The sequence below is a fragment of the Nannobrachium achirus genome (genome assembly GCF_963921795.1).
Source record: "Nannobrachium achirus genome assembly, chromosome: 3".
In the NCBI taxonomy this organism is placed as follows: domain Eukaryota; kingdom Metazoa; phylum Chordata; class Actinopteri; order Myctophiformes; family Myctophidae; genus Nannobrachium; species Nannobrachium achirus.
This window is the reverse complement of record NC_137812.1, coordinates 16923039-16950006: the sequence shown is the minus strand read 5'-3', so window position 1 is coordinate 16950006 and position 26968 is coordinate 16923039. Positions and strand designations below refer to the sequence as shown.

General features: G+C 42.3%; 1 protein-coding gene across 1 annotated transcript in view; it reads right to left on the bottom strand.

Annotated features, from left to right (window-relative positions):
- Nucleotides 1–26438, bottom strand: part of cplx2a (complexin 2a) — a gene marked incomplete at both ends in the record, with an annotated part of 50341 nt that extends 23903 nt beyond the window's left edge. The window contains one exon of the mRNA XM_080721689.1: nucleotides 26408–26438. Coding sequence (XP_080577815.1) covers nucleotides 26408–26438 — 31 coding nt within the window. The remainder of the gene's footprint in view (nucleotides 1–26407) is intronic.
- Between the last annotated feature and the right edge of the window lie 530 nt (nucleotides 26439–26968).

Below are 26968 nucleotides of genomic sequence, written 5' to 3'. Positions count from 1 at the left end.
ATGGGAATGGAGCGTGTGTTCTATTCTTCTATTCTTTATAGATATCCGCAAATGTCAACTGAATCGCCTCCATTCCTATTGAAATGCATTGGCAGAATCCGCCCTCGTAAGTAGAATAAAAGTGTGGTGTGACCGTTGTGCCCTTGCAAGTAATAGTCTGGAATTCTAACTTTACTTGAGCAAAAGTAGTAAAGTATTGGTATCAAAATTGACTTAAAAGTTCCAAAAGTAGAAAGTACTCATCATGCAGAATGTCCTATTTCAAGTTTCTTTACATTTTTTAAAGAAGAGTGTCTTGACCTTTTTTCTTTAGGATCTTCAGTTCCCTACCAAAGATCACCTTCATCAAACTTTAGTTTTTTGAATCTTCCGAGCACCCAGTATTTGTATTTCTCTTTGTTTTCATATTTTCGTCCTATTTCAAATGTATAAAAAATAAATAGCAGATGCGATGCAATGTGAACTTGTACAATCGATCTGCTATTTTCAAATGGCCGAAATGTATACTGGGCTGAAGTGGATTATGTGTTGGTTTTGTAAGGATAATCAAAGTCTACAAAGTAACTAGTAACAAAAGGTTTTCAAATAAATGGAGCGGAGTAAAAGTAGGCCTACAATGTTTGGATCCGAGATGTAGTGGAGTAGAAGTAAAAGTATTGGAAATATCCCAGTAAAGTACAAACACTTCAAAATTGTGCTGCACTTAGTAGTAGCCTACTTGCAGTGCAGACTTGCTGCTGCTGCATTCATTCTCCTTCAGCCAGACAGACAGTGCATGGTGGCAGGCGTTCACCTGCTGTTCCACCTCTAAACGAGCCTCTTCTAATTAAAGACAGCCAGACAGAACCCTGGCTGGCTCGCCATGCAGGACCGGGAGCCCAGAAACACAAGAGTCACTGTTTCACATTCTGTCTGGTCAGCAGCATTTCGCCGCCGCTGTCGCCTATAGGCAGGAAAACCTTGTACCTCTCCTTGTTCCTGTCGGGCAGAAACCTCTCATCTCCGTTACATTAGGACGCCCTAAGGGCAAGAAGCGACCTCGCCCCCCTAAAGGGCGAGGTCTCGCACATGGGCGCGTGCACGCATCCGCCTGGGTGACAGCAGACTGCTGGGCGAGCGCGCTTGTACTTTGGCATGGGAATGATGGGATCAACTTTGACCACTTTTTTTCCACCACTGCTCGAAACGCGGTGCGAAGCGGCGCGTTTTGACCTTGTGGATCTTTTGCTACTTGAATCTGAATACTGAAAAGTAACAATGTTGGCTAAACAGTATGAGGTTTCCGCCCGACAGAGACGATATTATCCATATTTAAACCTTTTAGGTTTTAGTCTTTTTCCTTCAAGAGGGACACACAAAAGTAGTGAAAAAAAAAAAAAAACGGTCTGGTACTTTGTTAAAGGACAGGAGCGAGGGTAGACAATGTGCAGGAATATAAAACAATATCTCTTCATGAATATAAAGCCCATGTCTTATGGCCTACTGTAGGTGCAGAATGCATTTTGTGTAGATCAGGGGTCTTCAACGTTTCCAGGCCAAGGACCCCTTAGTTGAGAGAGAGATGAATCAGGGACCCCCACAACCTTTTCATAGATTCCATATAGTTTCATTGTTTGGCAGCACTATCATCAGTGTATTTTGGATTCATGTCAATTTGTCTTTTTCAAATATTTAACCACTTGTCATTAGTTAATATACTTGACCTTTCTCTCTGTACTTAGTCTGTTCTTTTCCCCCTCTACACCAAAGCTCTTTGCCGAAAATAGCCGATCTGCTATTTTTGGCTAAAGTTCTCAGAATATGGATGCTAGGATTCAAGTGGTTAATATAAAAACGGAGAAGAAAGTTTCTATCAAAAGATTTGAAGGACCCCCTGTGGTAACCCTGAGGACACCCTAGGGGTCCTGGACCCCCTGTTGAAGACCCCTGGTGTAGATGAATAATATTCTGTGTAGTTCGGGGGTTTGAACTCATTCTGTGCCACAGGCCAAAATGCCTCCAAGGTAGCTGTGCCACGGTTTTGTATGTTTTTCTTTACTATGCAATAAAAAAAAAAGGATTTTTTTTTTATAATTTTTCCCCCACAGAAACAGACACAGTTGTTGTGATTCAGTGGCAAAAAGAATTTTGTCAATCGGACAAATGGTTCCAGAGATAGAGCTGTTTGAATCAAAAAAAGTGTCCATCCACTAGAATGGACACACATTTTCACACATTTTCTCAATCAGCTAAACGAGGGAGCGAACACACAAACAGAGAAAAGCATCTCTCTGATCTCAGGTCATTTTGACATATTTAAAAAAAAAAAAAAAAAAATGATATTTTTTTTTTTTCTCTATGTAAAAAACACAAAAACCGTCATAAGCCGTCATTGGCACAGAATGAGTTAACACGGGCTTGGGGCCAAAATGCCCTCAAAAATCATTTAATGGGCTCAGAAAAAAGCCCTGCACAGTTTTATGATTGTATAAATAATATATCTGAAGGCATTGACATTGCTTTATCAAACATTATTATGAAAATGAATTGCATTTCATTTAACTGATAGCAAGTAAAAGAGCAGTAACCTCATGGGTCTTGGGGGTCTGGTTTCTATTCTCTGATAACTGCGCACAATCCGCTGTTTATCTTTGAACATATAAATTAGGACTATGTTATTGTTTATTCGTAGGTGGAGAACATAAGTAGGGCTGTCACAATTATGAATTATTACATAATCGTCTAATCGCAATTATTTGACGTAATAACAATTATTTTGTGATAATCGTCATGATCGTTTACATGTTGAAAAATGTTTATATATGTTCAAACATTTTCAAAAACTGTGGAAATAGCAGATCTACAAGCTCACAACGCGTCGCGATGCGACGCGTTGTGAGCTTGTAGATCGGCTATTTCCACTATCAATGTTCTTTTTTAAGTATAAAGTTGTGAAATATGTCAGTCATTTCTCTGTATGTTTAGGTTATGTGTCATATCTGCCATGTGCAACTTCAAAGCCTACAAGCCAAACAGAAATGTAATTGTCAGCGACAAAAACACAATTGAATCGTTAATCGCAATTATTTGAGTGACAATTAATCGTCATGTAAAATGTCATAATCGTGACAGCCCTAATCATAAGAGAGTGCTGTCAATCAGAAAACAGTGGGAACATAATTATGTGAGTACTGCATAACAAATCAGTGCCTGTCAAAAGGCCCTCCAAAAGGCCCGTAAAATCAATTATTTGGTCTGGGGGGTAAAAAAATAAAAGCCCTGGGAAACAAAAGTTAATTTCTAAGTTAATGTGTGTGATACAGTCGAGCAAACACTACAGATTTATACTGTAGCCGCTTCAATTCCACTTTTTTGCACATTACCAAGGTCACACCAGCCATCTTCACATAAAACATCTCTATTTCCTCTCTCTTCTACTCCTTCTGCCCCTCCCCCTCCCTGTTCAAGTTTCTCTCTCTCTCTCTCTCTCTCTCTCTCTCTCTCTCTCTCTCTCTCTCTCTCTCTCTCTCTCCCCCTCTGCTCCCAGTCGTGACTTTGTAGGATAGATTGTAGAATGCATTATTTATAGAATCTGGACATGTGCCCATTTACACTGTCACTCTTTCTCTCTTTCTCTCTCTCTCTCTCTCTCTCTCTCTCACACACACACACACACACACACACACACACACGCACGCACGCACGCACGCACGCACGCACGCACGCACGCACGCACGCACGCACGCACGCACACACACACAGTGCTTCACATACTGTACACACGTTTGGCTCTAAGAGGAACTCAAGGTCGGTTTGATGAATTGAATTTGATTTGCTTCAGGGGAGCGGATGGGGAGATGTGTGTGCGCGCGTGCGCGTGCGTGTACGTGCGCACGTGCGCATGTGCGCGCGTGCGTAACGGGGGGTGAACCTCCAGGCCAATCAAATGAGGCAGAGCTGAAACCCTCGTCCAATCACATTTACAGTACAGCGCCTCTACTGTAAATGTGATTACTGGTAACCCTGGTTTTCTTTTTTAAAGAGAAGAGCATCTCAAGGTAGGTGATCAATCACCCACAGCCTCAGTCCTCTGCTGAAGGCCAACTCGCAGGTTGTTCAATAACCAATGTGGGTCAGAGTAAAACACACTGTAAAAGTCTTTATCATGGTCCTTCAAACGTTGTATTAACGTTGTATTTAGACCTGAGGCCCCATTCTGAGAATGTCTTCTAAGTCTTTTTTTCTGAAAAATGAATGTTTCTATATCAGCGGTATGTCAAACCTTAGGCCTAAAATTATTGGATGCTTTAACTATAAAAAAAATAGCAGATATACAAGCTCACAGCGCGGCACTATTGGATGCTTTAACTATTAAAAAAATAGCAGATATACAAGCTCACAGCGCGGCACCGAGTGCCGCGCTGCGAGCTTGTAGATCTGCTATTTTTGAAAAGTAAAAAAGTAAATTTGTGCAAATATTTGAATATATGTATTTTCAAAGCGAACGTTTGTAACTCAAATTTGCTTCTGGGTGGTCCCTGGAACTAGATATTTTGAGATGGGGGTCCGTGGCCAAATACATATCAGTTTGGGGGTCCTTCACATGAAAAGGTTTGAGAACCACTGACATAGTAGTCTCTCAAGAACAGACTAACTGAGCTCCAGTTAAGTGAAAAGGACCTTTTCTTTGACGATGGCTGGCCAGATTGCTGACATATAGAAACATAGGTTTTTCTCCCTGTTTTGTGATATTTACAGATGTACAGATTTACAAGATGTGTGCTGTCACATCTGCTGTGACACATCTTTGTGCATATTCATTTTCACTGCTTATCATCATCGCACAATAATTTTCTTCTTTGAATTTTCCACATTTCTAAACCCATGATTTTGAAACCCATTTTTCACCCATGCAGTGCCAATTGCCTAAACCGTGATCCTGGGTGCTACTTTCCCTCTACCAACCTGGGGAGAACCCCGGACTGAGCTCATGCTGCATGAGGAGTGAGGGAGCCGCTTCTTATCACCTGACAGGGGGAAGTTTCCCCGGTAGGACGCCTGAGGACGACCTAGAGAGACGTAGCGTAGGAACATTTTACTCCGACCAGTTCCTTTCCCCTCCATCAGGCGCCCCGGCTGGCCAGGGGGAGGCAGTATAGAGACTAGGATTACTGGATGTGAGGGTATATCTACCCTATAGGAGACACAGGGAGAACATGCAAACTCCACACAGAAAGGCCCTTTCGCCAACCCCACCTAAGGTATGGGCACTGATGACGCGGAGGAGAGGGAACACGCCCCCAGCAACCACAGCGTCCCCGCACAAGTGTCTTCTTGAGCCTTTTAAGTTATCGACTATAAAATATCACAGCGCTGGAAAATAAAGCCAAGTTGTTCCGTTTGTTTCGCTTCATTCTGTTCAGTTCTGTTCTGTTATATTCTGTCTTGTCTTCTTCTTCTGGCTTCTGTTCAGATGTATTTCTTTATTTCTTGCTATTTCGGTACAGCTCTGCTCCACGAGCGCCAGAGGTTTGGGACTCTCTGGAGTGTAGAGTTGGCATTTTTGTCAAGCTAACGAAGGCCTCGAATTGCTTTCTGCTATAAAGAGCGTCAAAGTGCGGCGTCAGCACAGGAGAAGGAAGCACTTTGAGGTGGAAGAAGTTTATTGCAATAGCCTGCGGCGGTGGTGCTTAAAGCAGGGTGTCTCAAAGTGGGTGCTGTGGCACCCTAAGGTGCCTTGACGCAATTAAGTCCCAGGGGTGCCTCAGAATGCTTAATATTTGGAATTTATCAACAACACTTCAGTTTAACAACTTATATTTAGTAAAACCGAGCTGAGTTGCACTTTACTTGGTGTGATCTTTTTCAGCCCACAGTACACCAAGGGCCAAAGTAACAGTGTAATTCAGGGGTGCCTTGGGTTAAAAAGTTATTTACAGGGGGTGAACCTGAGCCAAAAATGTTTGAGAACCCCTGGCTTAAAGTATCATGGGCATTGCGTCACAAGGGGTGGGGGAAAGTGGGACTGAGTTACTAGGGCCCAAGGTGGAAGGGCCTTAATTATTTTATACTTTATCTATTGAAAAATAGCAGATAAGCAAGCTCACAGCGAGCTTGTAGATCTTGCTATTTCTGAAAAGTCGTGAAAATGTGTACGAATCTTTGAATACATGTATTTTTTAAGCGAACATTTGTAACTCAAATTTTGCTTCTGGGGGGTCCCAGGTACTAAACATTTTGAGATTGGGGTCCGTGGCCAAATACATATAATTTTAGGGGACCTTGATATGAAAAAATGTGAGCACCACTGACATAGAAACATAGGTTTTTCAAAAATCCTTAGAAGGAAAGACACAATTAAAAAGAAAAAAGCAGATCTACAAGCTCGCAGCAAAGAGTCTCCTAAATCTATTGGCTTAGGGGTGCAACAAAAAATATCCATGAATTCGAGTCTCCATGGGGTGAGTAATCGATAGGGGGGGGAAAAGTGTGGGGTGAACTACACCTTTAATTAATAATGTCCCGGGACAAAACATCTGGCTCGCAGAGTGAAAAGCCTCCCGGAATCCCTAGGCTACAGTCATAATGTTGGACCCCCAGGGTCCATCCTTGGGTACACATGGGAACACAGGAAAACTAAAGTTTATTTATTTATTTTATTATTACATCATTTAAGGGGTTGTTAGCACGATGGAATATTATTGAAAGGACATGATATAACATTTCTAAAAAATATATTATTATTATTTATTCATTTATTTAGAACCAGTATGAATGAGCCCTACTTGCAATAAGCAGAAAGAAAAAGACTGGGTGCCAGGGACGTGCTGGGCCCCTGATTCAGCCCGGGAAAAAGAGTTGCAGAGGCCCTCATTGCGCGCTATGGAGAGAGATCTCTCTCTATAGCGCTGCTGCTACTCAAAGATTTGACATTTCAGATCATGACAAGTGACAAGCCAGTGGGCCAATTACATGAGTTATATTTCGTCGTTGTCGGGTGGAAACCTTGTACGTCCAAAACCGTTTGTTTTGTATTTATCATTTTAAAAATGATTTAAACTGTGCGAGGCGTTGTGTGCTTGTAGATCTGCTGTTTTCACTACTTTTGTGCGACGGCCTTGTATGATGAAGCAGGGCTTTGATTTGCGAAAAAAATTACAAATTTGAAACTTGGAGATACGAGGTCTCTGCCCGACAATGACGATTTACTTTGTTGGCCGCCCAGCCCTCAAAATGGAACGAAGGCCGACATTTTATTTTGAATTCTTTCCTAATGGCCGGCCTGGACCGGCCGGGAATGAACCGGCCGTTCGGGAGTTGTCCCGCTTTTCCCAATGGCCAGCACGTCCCTGCTGGGTGCTCGGCAGATTAAGTGTGATGAAGGTGCTCTTTGGTAGGGAACTGAAAGTACAAAAGAAAAAAAAAGAAACCAAGGCACTCTTCTTTAAAAGTTAAAAAGCCTTTAATACAGTATATATCATGGCTATAGTTCATATTTGGAAATGAAAAATGGGATAACCCACCCACGCGTTTCGGCCATAGGCATAGCCTTCCTCAGGGTGTATGAGCAGAACAGTATACTAGGAAAGGAAGCAGTGGTGAGGAGGTCTGCTGAGGTCTAAGGATATAAAATATCATTAGGAAACCTTCTGGACCAATGCATGGTCTGGAAGTGAGGCTGCAAAGCCAGTGTAGAAAGCCAAGTGATCCACTCACTCCAGGGGGGCTTGTGTTACTGCATATACTGTAACTTCTGGGATCAGCCACTAAAAGCACTGCAGACACTCCTCCCTCTCGTGCACACTTTGCTTTTACAAAATGAATTAAATTGATTTTTACAGCGATTCCCAACCCATGTGGACCTGGGCCCACTCGTGGGCCTCGAGGATATTGCAACTGTCGACCCGCAAATAATCGTCAAAACATTAAACGTGTGTGTGTGTGTGTGTGCGTGTGCGTGTGCGTGTGTGTGTGTGTGGCGGGGAGAGTCACAGCCCCAGCCTGAAGCCTCAAAAGTCTAGTATCTCCCTCATTCCATAGGGATATCCCTTTGGAGTAATGGATAAACCTCCTATATCCGTACAGTATTACTTGTCACTAAAAAACAACTACATTGGATTTTCACGCGGGAGGCCCGGGTTCAAAGCCCGGGTGGGGAGGTTCGCATCACCTCTGTTACATATAAATAATCTGTCCCGCCCTGATCTGTACGTGCGTCGGTGCGTGCATGCGTGCGTGCGTGTGTGTACTGTATGTGTACAGTATGTTTATGTGTGTGTGTGTGCGTGTGCGTGTGTGTGCGTGCGTGCGTGCGTGTGTGTGTGCGTGTGTGTGTGTGTGTGTGTGTGTGTGTGTGTGTGTGTGTGTGTGTGCGTGCGTGTGTGTCTCCAGATTCCAGATCATTGTGGCAGCCAGCCAGAAGTGAGTTAACAAAAAGCATTATTTAATCTGCCATCTGCTACTTTGCTCTTCTCAAATCTGTCAGATCTCACTGCAACTCATCCTGTCAAAATCTTTATTTTGGACAGCTTTGCTTTTTTGTAAAATAAAAAATAAAAATGAACTCGGATGTAAATGATAGTTTTGAAGTGTTTGCAGTGTGACCACCAATGTTGGGAGTTAGTAACGCGTTACTTATTCTTGCTTTCCCCAAACAACTATAGGGTTGTTAATGGTTATTGGTTACTAGTTACTGGTTGTATACAAATTTAAGGCTATTCCTTTGGCAAAACAGTAATATTATTACACATATTACTGGTCCAAATAAAGTTGTGTCAATTGTTACAATGAACGCAATTTGATATAGCATATTTGACGAGATAAATTGCTCTATTGTATTAATAGTAACTAGCTCTTACCCGTTCAAAGATATGAGCTCCAAAATGATGTGCAGTGTGTGGGTTATGGGATGTGCACTGTGCACACAGTATATGAGGGATGGAAAGTAACTTTAACTGGTGCTTGCATGATGTAGGAGCATCAATGTAAGAAACCCGTTTCGTTTAATGGCTACAGACCTGCCTGCACACCCCCCCCCCCCCCCCCCCCCCCCGTGTGTGTGTGTGTGTGTGTGTGTGTGTGGGTTTGTGTGTGATTGTGCATGGCCTGAACAACAGCGCCCCTCCCTTAACATGTGTGGTCACAAAAGGTACTGTAGGCTAAATAGATATAGATACACCATAAAAATGCTAATATACAGCATACGATTTGTGAAAGTGACAAACGGGCTTCACAGTTATGTCAGGTGTGTTCATATGCTGATGGTGATGCGATTTCAGATCAATTGCTCCAGCCACCGAGGAGAAACGCTGTGACAGACAGACAGACACTCACTCACTCACTCACTCAGACATTCGCAAAATTATAGTATAGATAGTACCTGTAATATGTAATTGTGTGTGCATATGCCACGCCTCAGCCCCATATAAGGACATATTGTGTCAGTCTCATGTGGTCTATATGACGACAGACATCTATGATGTCAGACGTCAGTCATCTCCATATTTGGGAAAATATGGCCACATTTTGGCCAACTTAAACAACCACCCGAGACGCAAGTCACAATTGAAAATGAATTCCGTCCATGTCCCTTTTTATGCTCATATATGGAGATCCCTGACATCATCAATATTAAGCCCATATCTGGGAATGCCCATATATGGACATCTGTAGTCATGCTATGAGTTAGAATAAAATATGAACATACCAAACCATTATTATACCAAAAGAAAGGAAAGGATTATACCAACTTAAACCAATTTTAAACATTTTGGAGGAACACGGCACCTGTGGTTCCAGTCAGTGGTTCTGGCCTGCCCTACAAGGCCAAAGTGCAGTAACTACGTTTTTGGGCACACCAACTTATTTGTGTATCCCAACGGTCAAATTAGCCTTTGTGACTTTGGGGAATACACAATTACCTCAAGAACAGATATACAATCAGTGTAATATCACGTATTATGCTGATGTCTCATTTGGCCGACCAGTTGGAACACTTAAACACACTTAAACCAAGCTTTCAGTAAATGTTTTGTTTGTAGTTAGTGCACTCTGGCTTTACGGGGCAGTGTACTTTATAACATGATGACGTATAAAGTTATTTCCACTCCCGACCAGATCAGAAACCCAACATTTGTATTGATCCCAGGCAACTGTTCCTGAGTAATATGTGTGACATCATGCTTGCCAGCCTGCTAACAGCATATCGTCTGTCCGTCAGAAACCTGAGATCTCCGTACAGTATTTCTTGTCACTAAATAACAACTACATTGAATCCATCGGAACGCAGAGTCTTCCCCCCCCCCCCCATTTCCTGAAAAGTTAACCCACCCTGCAGCGACTAGTATCCAAAGTATCTCACGTCGACATGATATGAAAATGTCAGAACACTGTGAGCTAGCTAGAGCCTACTTCATTTTGCCCTCCAAACTTTTGTCTGGTACATTCATATTTAATGTGACAGACTGTTGTTGTCTCACTGTGTATTTTTTAGAGAACACTCATAGTGTTGCTGACATGACAATATAAAGTTTTGATTATTTGACTTTATATTCTAAAAGTATCAACCTACAGTTAAAGCTTCTCGAGGATAACATAAAGGCCAGGACTTCTTTCCATTGTGGTTCTCAAAAGCAAATATCATTTTGCTTTTGAGAAGTGCATATCAGTGGTGGAAAAAGTACTAAAATTCTTTACTTTTAAGTAAAAGTATCAGTACTGCAATGTAGAAATACTCTGTTAGGGCACGGTCATACCAAAGTATGGTTGCCAGCTGATAAGCGGATTCTGCCAATGCATTTCAATGGGAATGGAGCGGATTCAGCTGGAAACCATACTTACCAAAGTATGGTCCTCCTTCATCTTTCAATATGCGATCCAGAAATTCTGACGGAAATGAATCAAAATGAATGCTATTGGCTGCAACCGCAGCGAGGGCGGGTCTTCACTCGGTAGAAACAGTAGAAAGCTAGAAACATAGCTTATTATTGTGTAAAATTATTGTGACCATAATTCACTAAACGCATATCACGATTATTAAAAAAAGACTAAACATAGCGATTGAAAACAAAGTGATTATGAAAAGGTTTACTAAGGTAATAAAATCAAGCGTAAAGTTCGCCCCAAAACCTCATCGACACCCCTTGGGACTGTGATCCAATGCTGTTATTACTTAGTCAGAAGCTCTTGTTCAATGCTTCGAGGGTCCCTGGAACAACATATTTTGAGATGATATTGAAAGAATCTGGTCAAAAATGTTCGAAGACTTGCAAAAACCTACAAGCTCGCTCGATATACAGCGCAGCACTAAGTGCCGCGCTGTATATCTGCTGTTTTTTAATAGTTAAAGCATAAAATAATGGTTAAAGTAATACAAAAAAAGGAAAAAAAGAACATAATGGAGATACACGTACGGTTCCATCCATCCAGCTATACAATAATACGACATATACAGTAGTGCTGGGATTAACTCTCCCTCTAATGAGAGTCTGCCACTATCTCTCGACTTTCACTCTCGGGCCAGTGTAACAATAATGTGCAGAAATTGCAGCATTAAAATGTCATTGTTAAATACTTTATCAGCGTAATGCAAAGGCAGAGAGGATTGTTCACTGCCTGCACACATGGATCCCATGTGGAAGAACTACTCAGATTCCTTTTATTTATTTATTTTATGTAACCCATTTAGACCAGTGGTGTAAAGTAGGCTAACTAAGTACATTTACCCAAGTACTGTACTTGAAAGTGAAATATCCCTTTAAGTACACATTTGAGGTATACTTTACTTGAATATTTCCAATTTTCAGTACTAACTCCACTACATCTCAGAGGCAAATATTGAACTTTTACTCCACTACCATTATTTGAAAACTTTAGTTTAATACTAGTAGAAAAAGAAAAACTAAAAGTTGAAATATGATGGATATGAGGTTTCTGCATGCCATTGAAGCTGTTTTGAATAGATTCCCAGCAGCAATAATGAAGTGAAACAAAATGGGAATTCAGGCTTAGTGTGTGTGGCTAATAAAACAACACACACAGTCTACTGAAATAGAATGTTAATCTGACAGTTACAGTAGGTGTGTGTGTGTGTGTGTGTGTGTGTGTGTGTGTGTGTGTGTGTGTGTGTGTGTGTGTGTGTGTGTGTGTGTGTGTGTGTGTGTGTGTGTGTGTGTGTGTGTGTGTGTGTGTGAGAGAGAGAGAGAGAGAGAGACTGAGACAGAGAGAGAGACAGAGAGATTTACAACCATGCCAGTCTCTTGAGGCTGAACAGAACAAAGACACGGCTCACTAAACAGACCTTGGAGGTCACAGTAAAGGTCACAGTACAGGTCACGGGAGGAGAAGCAACTTTCTGTGTTTCTTACAGCCTATCAGGTTTGTCGTTGACAGCTTTTACTGCAGTGTTTGTCAAACACCCCCAGTTGGGGTTGCAAAAGCTCAGTGTTTCTCAAATGGGGGTATGTGTACACCTAGGGGTACGCAGAGGTACTACAGGGGGTACTTGAGAGAAAATGGAAACATTTATTTTACTGTTATGTTTTATGATAAAACGTTGACACGTGTATGTGAAAATGCAGCTATGTAAAGCTTTAAACCAAAAAAAGTAAGAATTCTGAAAAGCAAAACTGAAATAGAACACAATATGCTACTCATTTCCTTTATAATATATTGACATAAAAACTGGACTCAAAATTATATATTTGGAATTCCGGACTTTTACTTGTAACAGAGTATTTCTACATTGCAGTTTTGATACTGCAATGGCGCAACCAAACGCAACCAATTTTCTTTTCTGCTTGATCTCTTCTCCACTAGTCCCTCGCCAACATTTTAGTCTAGATTTTATTTGTTGACGAAATTGTATTTCGTCTTAGTTTTAGTCATCGTAGCTTAGTTTTTGTTTAGTTTTTATTTGTGTTTTGTCAGTGAAAAAAGGTATAGGCGACTGACATTTTTCATCATAGTTTTAGTCGACAAAATCATCACTACCACACACCACCCATCTAGATGGCATCGACCCCGTATTGATGGACTGACCATCCGGAGCCCGGAGTTAAATTGGAATTTGTGAAATCGGTGGAACTCTTGACCTCCCCGTCCGCCCCCCACCCCCCTCCCCTGAGGATTGGTCAGGGATGAGTGAACAGGGATGAGTTCAAACATCTAAAAGAGAAAATCTATTTTTATTGGCAAACGTCAAGCTGACCTCATTGGTTCCTATAAGCATCTTACAAAATGCTAACAAGCTACCTGCTGCTGACATTTCTCTGTATAGAGCCAAAAACTGTTTTATGTCACTGGTTAGCACCCCCTAGAGGCCATGCTGCTCTTTACACCCAACCACCAAAAGTGGTTTGATTTAATTATTTAAGCGGTGCCGGTGTGGTACGTATATATTCTATATTCACTGAATGATTAACTCATAATTGTAAATGCCATGAAAATATTATAAACGCCATGAAAAAAGTGAAATGAAATAAAGTACCATAATTAAAAATGTTATAGAAGTTTCTATCAACCAGTTTTCATGCACATTTGGGATTTTTTTCGAGCATAAATGGAAAAACCTTAATATTTCACGTTTTATTTCAGGAGGTGGATTTTGGGGCTTTATCGAAATAATGTAATTGGGGGATGGAAACACTTGGCGAATATACGTTCTGTGGCAGAAAGCATTTTACTCTCATAACTATTGATTTAGCAAGTTGTTGACTATTCAAAAACAGCAGAGCAGATCACAGTAGGTTACTTCGTGTCGTGCTGCAAGCTTGTACATCTGCTATTTTTGAAATGTTTTACATAAATCTTCTCTTCTGGGGGTCCCTGGCACATTACCTTTTCAGCTGGGGGTCCGTGGGCCAAATACACATCAATTTGGGGGTCCTCTAAAAGGAAAGATTGAGAACCACTGCCGTTAAGGGTCCATCTGGACCCCTGGTGGTCCACGGGCCATAATGTTGAGAAACAGCGTTCTATTTAGACTTGTCGTTAGGGTTTTGTCTGTAATAATTGCAATATAGTAGAGTAACAGCTTTAGTGGAATAAAGCAGCCGCCCCTCACTTCACACTCACACTCACGTCTTCTTGGCTGCGATGGTGAGAAATCTCGTTATTTTCCCCACCAAAAAAACTGGAAACATTTTAATTGGGAAGTAGGCTATAAAGTCTTCAGCCAAGAATTCTATTCTCCATGGCAACAGCTAAAGTAATTCTTCAAAGTACATTCATTACCCCACAGTGAGATAGTGCTCTAAAAACCTATAGAAATAAACCAATTTTAAACATTTGAACCCCAGCATGCCTGGTATCACCAAACGGTATCACCAAATAGTAGCCCGGACGCAAATAGTATCCGTAACCTAATAGTATAGATGGCTGGGGGGTTTGACCCCATTTTGCATATTAAACGCTGGTTCAAATAAACGCCGGGTCCCAATTTGGGGACCCGTCTTTTATTTGGGACTTCCAAATAAATGTGGGTCTCTTCAGCCTAATTTCGGTCAAAAAAATCGGTGCGTATCGGTGCACAGCAAAAGAAAGACAAATAAATTAAAAAGCTGCTTAGAGCAGAAGCTGTGAAATGTTCCACAAAATGTCTGTTAATGTTCAACATTTTAGTGCTGTAGCTGCATTGCCGTGTTGTCACAACATTGTTTGCCCCAAACGGGGTTGACTGTAAAATTCTCCTAATAACATAATTTAGTTTTGTGTGAGATGTCAACAATTTCAGGTTTCATCAGGGGTGGTAGATACAAAAAAATACAAAAAAATACAACACTATTGTTACAAGTGGAAGTCCTCCCAAAAAAAATTAATAAAAAAAGGCATCAAAATATTCTATACTTACAGTACCAAAGTAAAAGTTGTCAAAATGTATCAAACGGCAGATCTACAAGTCTAAAATATGTCTCCAAATTGTGCTTAAAGGAGTAGTTCACCCCCAAAAAGACTTTTTTTCACGCCATGGAGACTTGAGTTAAATTATATTTTTAGTTTTTTGTTGCATTCAAAGGTAAAACATTGATTATAGGAAATTTACAAAATAGCTGAGCTGAGAAAAAAAGTCATTTTGGGGGGTCCTTATGTACTTAGATTCAACCAGTGCAGATACAGTAGCAACCAGTGATGAAAAAGTACTCAGATGTTTTATGTAAAAGTATTAATATTGCAATGTAGAAATTCCTGTTTAATACATGTAAAAGTTTGGAATTCAAAATGCACTTGAGTAAAAGTACAAATGTATTGGTATCAAAATGTACTTAAAGTATCAAAAGTAGAAAACTTGTACTCATTATGCGGAAAGTAGCATTTCACAGGTTTTCAAATGTATACAAATATTAACAAAAAAATAGTTTTTAATTAAAATGACAAAAATATTTTTGATCTACAAGCTCACAAAGCGACGTTGCTACTGTGAGCTTGTATGGCCGCTCAAATGGCTGAAATGTATATGGTTGATATATGTTTATGTTTTGTAATAATAACCAAAGTAACATTTTCATATATTGTAGTGTAGGTAAAAATACAACATTTGCCTCTGAGATGTAGTGGGGTAGTGTTAAAAGTATTGAAAATTGTAAATACTCCAATAGAGTAACAAAAAAAAACTCGTATTTAAGTACAGTACTTTTAGTAGGTTTGTTACTTTCCACCAGTGGGATTCAAACAGTGCAGGTACTGTATACAGTAGCAACAGTCAAAGCAACAGTGCAGGTACAGTAGCAACAGTCGGAGCAACAGTGCCTTTTTGAGGTCCTAATTTGGCTGTCAATGGAAAAAACCCTGTTGTAGCCTTGAGTCTGAATTCTGCTGACTCATCGTGTTAAAAGAAAATGTTCTTTTCTTCTAGATCTATAACCAAAGGAACCTTAGCGGATAGATTAATGTACAACACATGCACACACACACACGCACACACGCACACACGCACACGCACACACTACGCACGCAGGAATGTAATATCCCCCTGCCAAACTCGCTCACTAACAGTGTACTGAGCCTTGGTTCAGTAGCAGGGTTTCGGCTGAGCTTGTGTATCTGCTATTTCCACTATTTTTAAAAATGTTTGAAATATACAGTATCATTAACATTTTTCAACATTTTACAAATTAATTGCGATTGTGTCATGATTGTAACAGACCTTGGCGTGCACAAAACCTTAGCAAAAATAGCCACATGATAAACTCATGCATTGCCATGATTTGATTATGTTCCCCTACAGAGGTTGTTCAGGTGGCTCGGCTCCACACACACATACGCACAGGCACACGCACAGACACACAATATGATATTACTTGGCAAGTGCCTGTAACTGCCTCACTGTTAGGGTTGTCACCATCATGACATTATACTTGATTCATTGTTGCACGAATAGTTGCGATTAATGATTTAATTGTCACCCTGATGAAGGCATTGTTGCCGCAGAGCGTAGGTGTATTTTGTATTATTACCATGCATAAAGCCAGACTATTAAAGGCTTTTTAATATTTCCTCCAGAGTGTCTTGATCTCTTCCCCTGTCTTGCAAATCAATTTTATCACCCATTTGCACCCAAGAGCTCCTTGTGGGGGATTTTGACTCCAGCCAAACAGATGCTCCTTTCTCTCTTGTTTTTCTCAATTGCGAGGCAATTCTCGTTTATATCTTCTAATTCTCTCTAAAACTCTTGTCCAAACTGACCCAGTCCAAAAAATTTACAATGAAAAGAACTCACTTGAATGCGGTCTTTGATATATGTCACAGTTTTTTTGAGTTTCAGTGAAATTGAGAACAGGAGCGCTCGTCGCGCGGCGCGGTGGCGGAACAAGCGGTCAGGAATGATAGCGACTCACCCCACGGAGTTTAGGGTTAGGCATAGTTTTACTGAGGTTAAGGTTAGGGTTAGGGTTAGAGTTAGGCATAGTAAGCTAATGGCTAAACACAGCTGAGCTAGGCTAGTAGATAAACAACAAAAGAGGTGTCGCAAACAAGTGACGTCAGCGACTACACAAGTGAATGGCTGTTGTCACCATCTCATGGTGAATACGCAGAATTACACAGGTGCGCTGATAAGAGACTATCAAAGTGAATTGATCCAGGTGGTGTTAGGGGTGTGTGGTGAACGACAAAACGAGCGCTCTTACCCCAATCTCACTGAGTTACCCAAACTGACTGTAACATATATATGCCTTGCTTGCTTCTTTCTATGCGAGGATAGAAACAATCAAACTGATAACTGTGATTTACACCAGTGGTTCTCAAGGTTTTTCATTTCAAGGATTCCCAATTTACTATGGATTAGGATTAGGCTACGGATCCCAATAACTTTGAGTGCTACCTTTTCAAATGCGCATTTCAAATGAGTTCTTTTTTGTGTACTATTTGAAATCATTTCGAGAGGAAAAGCTGCTATTTGTCCCAAAGTGATTTCTGCCATTTGTTTCAAAAAGCTATACAACCTGTATATATAACACGGAATGTGACATAGCTCTGTTTACACAATGCTGTACCCCCCTCCAACTGTATACTGTATACCGGTATGTTCCCCTTTTCAACTGTTTCAACTGTTTTTTACGGTATATGGGTTTGCCGCTCTGACATCACGCTCCGACATCACTGTGATGGGAACCACTCTAACAGAATCCCTTTCATGCCCATATATGGAGCCCTGATGTCATCAATATTAAGCCCATATCTAATAGGACTTCATATGGGAATGCCCATATATGGAGGAAAACAGCCCATATCTGTGTGGCTGGTTCTACAGACAGGGATCTCCATATATGGGCATAAAAGGGATTGTATGTACAGTATGATGATGTCAGATGTGATAGACGTCATAGGATTTTCAAATAATGAATAACTGAGTAAGCATGTTTGGGGCCTCACAGCAAATCTGCATATACAGTACATGGCTCAGCATTGGCAAGACAGTGTCAGCAGCTTACCATCTGAACATCAAACAAGCAAGAAAGGAACTTGATGTCTCTGTCAACAACAAGCGTCTGGAGTTCCAGACGCTACCTCGGCGTACATCTGGACAGGTCACTCTCCTTCAAACAACACCTTGAGGAAGTGACGGCCATCAAGGGTCACAAGGGTCTCACTTATCTGACGTCTCGCCGGTACTACTGTAGCTGGGGGTGCATCGGCCAAAGTGCTCAGAATCTCCATGCAAGCCCTGGTGTTGTCCGCAGCTGAATACTGTGCTCCAGCCTGGTGCAGAAGCACAACCGCCAGGAAGGTCGACGTTGCCATAAACAACGCTCTTAGGACCATAACTGGCTGCCTGAAGCCCACCCTGTGTTCCACCTGCCAGTATTATCAGGAATCGCACCGGCTGCTACCCTCACCCTCACAAGGAAAGCCCAACGACATGACTGGCATATCCTGCACAACACACCAGTGGTACCTCTAAATAGACTTCCGCCACACGTAGAGCAGGGCGGCACAAGATCTGCTCAGGTCCACCCCTGAGGACCAGTCTACTGTTTGAATGCCGCATGGTTGGCGGCAGCCTGGAAGCGGGAGTGGGAGTCGGCCGGGCCAACACGCATCCACTGTTACATCCAGGACCCGGGAGGCGGCATCAAAGGAGAGGAACTGCCACACCGGCAATGGACTCTGCTGAACCGCCTGAGAACCGGGGTCGGACGCTTCAAAGCGTCCATGCAAAAGTGGGGCTTGGTGGACGGAACAGCATGTGAGTGTGGGGAGCCAGAGCAGACCGCTGACCACATAATCAACGCCTGTAAAACCTATGTTTCTATATCAGTGGTGCTCAACCTTTTTAATGGAATGCAAGGACCCCCTAGAATTATATGTATTTGAACGCGGGCCCCCCCCCATCTCAAAATATTTTGTTCCAGGGACCCTGAAAGAAAGATTTGAGTTTCAAACGTTTGCTTTAGAAATATATATGTCACGGTTTGATAGAGAAACAGTACGGTCGAGAAACGGAGCACTCATCGTGCGGCACGGGGCGGAACAAGCGGTCGCCACAACAACGTCCTCCAGGCGGAGCCGCTCGATTGTCCACGACATTGCAAGCGGCGCGAAGGCCAGCGGACCTTGGTCCTGCTCTTCGCCCCCGAGCGCCGCAGGCGCGAGTGGCCGCGAAGAGCGGGCCAGGGCCGCGCGGCCGGCAGAGCGCCGCGCGAGTTACGAAGCCGTGGTGAATGCAATCGTTATATTTATGCCCAGGCCGTAAGGCCTGGGCAAGCCCACGATAAACGCCCTGTCCAAGTGACTACAATGGAGCGCTCCCTAGCTCATAGTAAGCTAATGGCTAAACACTGCTGAGCTAGGCTAGTAAATAAAGAAAGAGAGTCGCAAACGAGTGACGTCAGCGCCTTCACTAGTGAATGGCTGTCGTCGCCATCTGGTGGTGATTGGTGTGTGGTGAACGACAAAACAAGCGCTCTTACAATGAACGTACTGAGTTACCCAAACGTACTGTAACATATACATTCAAAGATTTGCACACATTTTCACGATTTTTCATAAATACCAGATCTACAAGCTTTGCAGTGCGGCACTCGGTGCCGCGCTGTGAGCTTGTATATCTGCTATTTTTTAATAGCTAAAGCATAAAAGACTGAAACGGATGTGTTCCAGGTCTTGTTATGGCAAAAACACAAAATGTTAAAATGTGGAGATGATGAGGTTTCTTCCTGAAGGCAACAATATGCATATTCATTCCGTTTAAGAGGCAAGCTTGAATCAATACTTGATCAATAATTTAATCAATAATTTGACCTCCTGGGGGTCTGCGCATTCCAAATGAGTATCTGCAATAGGCCCTTAGGCTTCAGCCTAAAATATACCTACCCTGAATTTCCCTGGGGTTTACACGCCAGTGGATATTGTAATTCAATAGTATTTTACAGAGAATATTTCACTTAAATTAACGTATCGATTGACAGACTGTTCTCAACAACTGATTGATGGTTTGAAACAATTCTCCCAGCAATCAATTAGCTAAACTTTAGCTAATTGATTGCCGGGATAATTGTTTTGTTTCTGATTTGCCCCGCAGAGAGAAGTACTTTTACTTAATATTTTTGAGATCTAAAGAGAGACATGGGGGGTGACACGCAGCAAAGGTTGTCAAGATCGGGACTCAAACCTGCGACACTGCAAGGCTGGATTACCAGTCTAGGTGCCTTAACTACCCTGTGGCCCAGGCCTATGTTTTTTAGATCTATACTCGAGTAATTGATACTCTCACTGCTTTGCATTTTAAAGACAGATATTCTACTTTTGACTCCACTACACATCTAGGAAGGGAGAAAGTGCATTATGAATTAGCCACTTAAGGTCTATTTCAAATAAAGTGAAAACAGTGGATTTACAAGCTCACGGCGCGTCGCATCTCAACGCGTCGTGAGCTTTGAGATCTGCAATTTTCCCAGATTCTATTTTTGTCCACCACACTTGATATTATGCAGCATGCAGTCAGCATTTCTTCAGAGGAGAGGTCAGTGCTGTTTGCAGATGTCAACCGATAGCCACAGATATACGAGAGTAAACATACAGTAAAGGAACATAGCAGTGGTGGCAAAACACTAAAATGTTTTACTTAAGTAAAAGTATCAATACTGCAACTTAGAAATACTCTGTTATAAGTAAGAGTCCGGAAATTCAAAATCTACTTGAGTAAAAATACAAAAGTATTGGTACCAAAAGTAGTAAACTGTACTCATTACGCAGAATGTCCCATTTCGAATGCATACAAATATTTTGGCAATAGCAGATCTACAAGCTCACAAGAAGTAATATATTGTTGTTGTCGGGCAGTAACCTCTTATCTCTATATTTTAACTGTTCGTGTTTTTATCTTTTATCTAGAATATCTGTTTATCCTTACGTCACACAAAAGCATCCAAAATAGCAAAAACGCAACGCAAAGCGACTCGCTTTGAGCTTGTAGATCTGCATGCATCTGCAGAATTTTAATTCTGAAAAGAAACCATTTGGGACATTTCCCAGTGAGGTTTCCACCCGACAGAAATCATATAGTAGTAGCCTATTTGCAAGGTTCATCTCCACCATCAAGATCACACATCACACACCACGCACACAGAGTAGACCTGCTGACACACACACACACACACACACACACACACACACACACACACACACACACACACACACACACACACACACACACACACACACACACACACACGCACACACAAAACCGTGTATTTTATTGTACTGTGCTGTCAAATATATCTCAGAGTGCGAGTGCAGAGGGGAGAGTTCACAGCAAGAAATCCTCCCTGCTCAATTCTTTTCCCCCGCTCGTAACCCTTGAGAGACAGCGTACAAAATGTAACCAGCTGGCTACACCAGTGAGGCTCGTAGCGTGTTGGTTCAGAGTATAAGCGGCAGTGTGTGTGTATATATATTTATATATATAACGTAATGCAGTGCAGTTTACTTAAGGATTCAGAGCGCGGAGGCACGGCACACAGCAGCTATGCAGAACTAGGCAGCGGAGGCACCTCCTGCATCCCAATGAGCTGCCGTACCGTACCGTACCATACCGTACCGTACCGTACCCTGCACACCATCTGAGCTACTGTACCACAACCTGACATACTAACTACTGTACTACAAGCTCACATCCTGACTACTGTACCACAACCTCACATCCTGACTACTGTACCACAACCTCACATCCTGACTACTGTACTACAACCTCACATCCTAACTACTGTACCACAACCTGACATCCTAACTACTGTACCACAACCTCACATCCTGACTACTGTACCACAACCTCACCTCCTGACTACTGTGGAGACAGACGCAAAACATGGAAAGAGAGTATAGGGAAGTGACATGTAGCAAATGGTCTGGCTGGCCAGGAATCTAATCTGCTAACCTGGTCAGACCTTGGTAATGGTAAATCCTTTTCTTTGCATTTGTAAGTTAAATGTATTAATCCGGTGCACTTTGAGAGCAAAATGAAGAAGATCTATGTATAACATCAAGGGGTTCTCAGGACATCATTTAACTCAGTGGGAGAAGAGTCCTTAGTCCCTTAGTCCAAGACAGAGTAAAATCATGGGCGAGACCAAGACAAGAACAAGTCAATGAAAATTCGGACTCGAGACCTGACTCCAGACTAGTCATTGACTCGAGTACTACAAACACTACATCCTACTGTAACTGTCTGTACAGTTCACTACTGTACCACAACCTCACATCCTACTGTAAGTGTCTTACTGTATCACAATGCCACTTCCCTTCTGTGAGTGTCTTTAATACTACTGCATCTGTCTCACTGACCGTAACACAACATCGATACTACTGCAACTCTCTCAGTGTACCACAATGTCACATATTCCTACTGTAACTCTATTTACAGTTGCAGTAATCTTAGCTAAATATACACCCGGCAGCCCTTGTCATGAATTTGGCCGCTGACCCCCGTCAAGATCTTGTGCCAGGGACCCCCCATAAGAGAAGATTTATGTTACAAATGTTCAGAGTTTGGTGCCAGGATTTCTGGCCAAGCTACAGTAAAAGCTCACAACACACTGTGCGCTTGTAGATAAGCTAGCTTTGAAGAGCTGAAGCATAAACTAAGGTGTAAGTGGTTGAATGCTATATTGCTTATATTTGAATGCTATATTGACTCATTTTCAAGGTCCACTTTGAGTATCCTTACTTGATTCATCCATACTGTACCTTCCTTACAGTAAGGTTACACTGTCAACTACTTCATAATCCTTACTTGTAACTGTAAGGCAGGTACAGTAGCTAGTGTTAGCTACGTATAATCATTACCTGTACAGTAAGTGTAAGGCAGGTATACAGTTTAGTGTAAGCTACTTAATAATCCTTACTTGTAACTGTAAGGCAGCTACAGTATAGTGTTAGCTACTTATAATCATTACCTGTACAATAAGTGTAAGGCAGGTATACAGTTTAGTGTAAGCTACTTAATAATCCTTACTTGTAACTGTAAGGCAGGTACAGTATACTGTACATTTTACTGTTAATCCTTGTAACTGTAAGGCAGGTATTCAGTTTACTGTAAGGCCGGTGCAATAGGGATGAGCTCAAAGTAAACACATCCCTCTCACCCTTCTGCAGCTGTTAATAACCAACAGGAAATGAACAAATAATTGTGTTAACAAGTAGGGTGTCATGCTCTTCTGCACACAAGCACGCACCCACGCACGCACTTATGCACTCACACACACACACACACACACACACACACACACACACACACACACACACACACACACACACACACACACACACACACACACACACACACACACACACACACACACACACACACACACACACGTACAACAGCTCCCCAGAGAGTTATGGCTGCATTTATTACATGGCTTGGCTAGCACTGCGAGGCGACGGGAGAGGAGACGGGACAATTTGACTGCAGTGACAGGACAGGAATTGTTAAGTGGGATTAAAAAAAGTAAATGTGGAGGACGCCTCCTCCTGCCAACAGCATAGGCGTCAGGAAGTGTTTTGACAAGAACTGCATAATCTACACTGCAACAACAATGTTCACACTTTGTCAGGAGGCTGTCATTGTGTTTCTGTTGTTTATAGCTCCAGTGTATATGCTACAGTAGCATTAGAGCATGTGGTTTAAAAGCATGCTATGTATGTAGCTAAACGGTGCATTTAGTGCCTCTTTATCCAGAGTGCTTTAGAATGTGCATTACGTTCACCCGTTCATTCATACACACACTGACACGGTGGAGGAGACGTACGAGGCAACGACCTGCTCATCAGCAGTTTTCAGTGTCTTGCTCAAGGACACTTCAACACTAACACTGGGGCAGTGGTGGAAAAATACTAACATGTTTTACTTGAGTAAAAGTATCAATACTGCAAAATAGAAATACTCTGTTACAAGTAAGAGTACGTAATTTTAAATTTACTTTTAGGGTGCCCTCACACCAAAATATCTAGAGTGGAATCCGCCAATGCATTTCAATGAGAATGCAGCGTTTTTTGCAGAAATCCTCTACTGGCAAAAAACACTCCATTCTCATTTAAATGCATTGGCGGATTCCGCTCTAGATATTTTGGTGTGAGGGTATCCTTACGGTAAAAGTACAAGAGTATTGGCCACAAAAAGTACTTAAAGTACCAAAAGTAAAAGTTCAAACTATTTGAAAATAGACGATCTACAAGCTCACAACACGTCGCCAAATAATTATATGTGCAAAGTAACTAGTAACTACATTTTTTAATTTTTAAAGTAAATGTAGTGGAGCACAATATTTGGATCTGAGATGTAGTGAAGTAAAAGTAAAAGTATTGTAAACTTAAATACTCAAGTAAAGTACAAATACCTCCAAAATACAGTACTTAAGTAAATGTACTTAGTTACTTTACACCCCTGCACTGGGGGGGAAGCTGCATGGGGCTCGAGCCGGGAACCTTCCCTTTCTCAATTTGCTGCTCTAGCTCCTGAGCCACTGGTTCATTATAGGCTCCTTGTCCGGCTTACAACTGCAATACTGTCCACCCAGCAGATAACTGAGAGTAGCAAAGGTACGGTAAGAAGGTACTCGATGTACCAGAGCTCTCCTCGACTAAAGGAATTCTTAGTCGACTAATAGTCATTGGAATTTGTCGACTAATCCATTCGTTGATTCAATCGGCAATTCTGTGAAATTGTGTTTGCTAGTGTACAGTATATAATCATGCCGAGGTCAGCTTTTTAAGGTCGGCGAGGCTTATAAAATGAGCGGCGTTCAATGTTGAAAGTCATAGACCGGCTAAATTAAAGCGTTGTATGTAGATGTTCAAGAGGTGCATGGGACAGGGGGGGAGGAGGGGAGGGGGGAGCACAGAAAATGACTATAATCAACCAACAAAGTCTAGGTCGACTTATGTAAGACAAAACCAACTGATTAATTGACTATTATGAGGGGGCCCAGCACCATGCAGCAGCAGCGGTCCTCAAACCCCGGGGGTCCAGCGGTGCATCAGAATCCAGTTGACCACTTTAACCCTACACCCACTATTTGACAATCGCCGATCTCTGGCCGACAACAGGGCATAAATACAGTATATCGTCGTTGTCGGGTGGAAACCTCGTATCTCCAAGTTTCAAATTTGTACGTTCTTTCGCAAAGTAAAGCCGTGCTTCATCATACAAGGCCGTCGCACAAAAGTAGTGAAAACAGCAGATCTACAAGCACACAACGCCTCGCGGTGCGAGGCGTTGTGTGCTTGCAGATCGGCTGTTTTCACTAGTTTAAATCCTTTTTAAAATGATAAATGCAAAACGAACGGTTTTGGACATAGAAGGTTTTCATCGGACAACGACGATATGGAACAGCCCGCTACAAACAAACAGGTCGCTACAAGCAGGGCTGCAGCTTGCGCTGGGTCGGTGGAACAGGCTGGCGTCAGCAGCTCCCCACAGCCTCTCTCTCTCTCTCTCTCTCTCTCTCTGTCCCGTGGGGCTCATTCTCAGCACGGTCGGTCAAGTCATGATGCACCGCTCCTCTATGTGCTCTTATTATTTATTGCACCTTACCAGGGGTTCTCAACGTCTGCTCCGGGGGACCGCCAGGGGGTCCAAATGGACACCCTTTTACTTTACGTCAGTGGTTTTAATTTCGACCCCTTTCGTATCAAGGTCCTTTATTTATTCTGACTGCATTCTAGCCACGGAAACCACCATTTGATGAGATTTATTTAGCCTCTCAGACCCAAGACTTTAGAATATTTTGTTATCGTTGGATAGGATTTTCTTTTTTCCACAAGTCCATGCTGTATTGATTAGGAGAGATATAACGGTACAGGTAAACGTTGATCAAAATATCAGTTCTTCTGATTTCTCTAATTGTGTAGACTGGTTGTAAATTAAGCAATGCAGATGTTTAACAATAATTTAACTATCGAGATCGTCAAATTAAAGATCGTCAAATTAAAGATCTATAAGGGTCCATTTGGTTACCAACTCTCCGTCGTTTAGCTGCGGACCACCTGGGACACAAGGATCACTATAGGCGGTCCCCCGGACCACTGTTTGAGAACCACTATACTCTGAGAGTGCAAGCAAATGCAAGCAAATGGACCCTTTTATACGAGTCCAAGATGTTTGGTTTCCATTTGTTGAGAACAGTGAGGAGGTGGGTGAGGGTTGTGTGGGGGTGTGTGCGGGGGGTGGAGCTGGAGGGGTGGTGTGTGTACAAACGCCCAGAGTCATTAGTTTTTTGCGCAGGATGACTTATCAAACCCCAACCTATACCCAGTGCTCACAGACTATAGCCTATAGTATACTGCAGCAACAGTCCTTTAAATCCTCTAGCACTGCAGTGCCGTTAAAAACCATGCAGCCTCCAGCCCGGGCACTCACTCACTCACTCTCTCTCACGCACACACACGCACATGCACACACATTTAATCACACACTCCTGAACCGTGCACTTACCTCCCATCGCTGCTTTCATTACAAAATTCATGATGAAGCAATTCTGTGGTGTTCTCTCCCAATTCTTCCTTCCTTTGCGCTCCTCAAATAACCACGGACAAAAGATCCGCTGTTTCCTCTCCTCTGGTGGGTCAGATCAGCTGCTGCTAGTGTGTTGTTGATGTGGAGATGATGACAACCTATATGGTGAGAAAGGAAGCAGAGAACAAAAGCCTGTATGTATGACGGGCTAATATAGTAGTAGTAGTAGCAGAAGCAGCAGCCTTTTATGATGATAACAATGTGATCTGGGGTCTACTTTTAAGCTGAGATGATGACGCCGGTGGCCGTGTGTACGGTTGGTGTGAGCCTGTACTAGTGAAGTTTGACGGGATAGGAGGATGGATGGGGGGATGCTGATGATGACTAACGCTGCGTTTGGTGGCCGTGGTGCTGCTGGTGCACCTGCGTCCTCCTCTGTCTAGCATCCCAGCAGCTAGGCTCCTTTTTGCCGTATAGATTTATGCTGACTGTGCTTATAATAATGTCTGACTATGATGTATTTTTTTTTCTTTTCGTGGG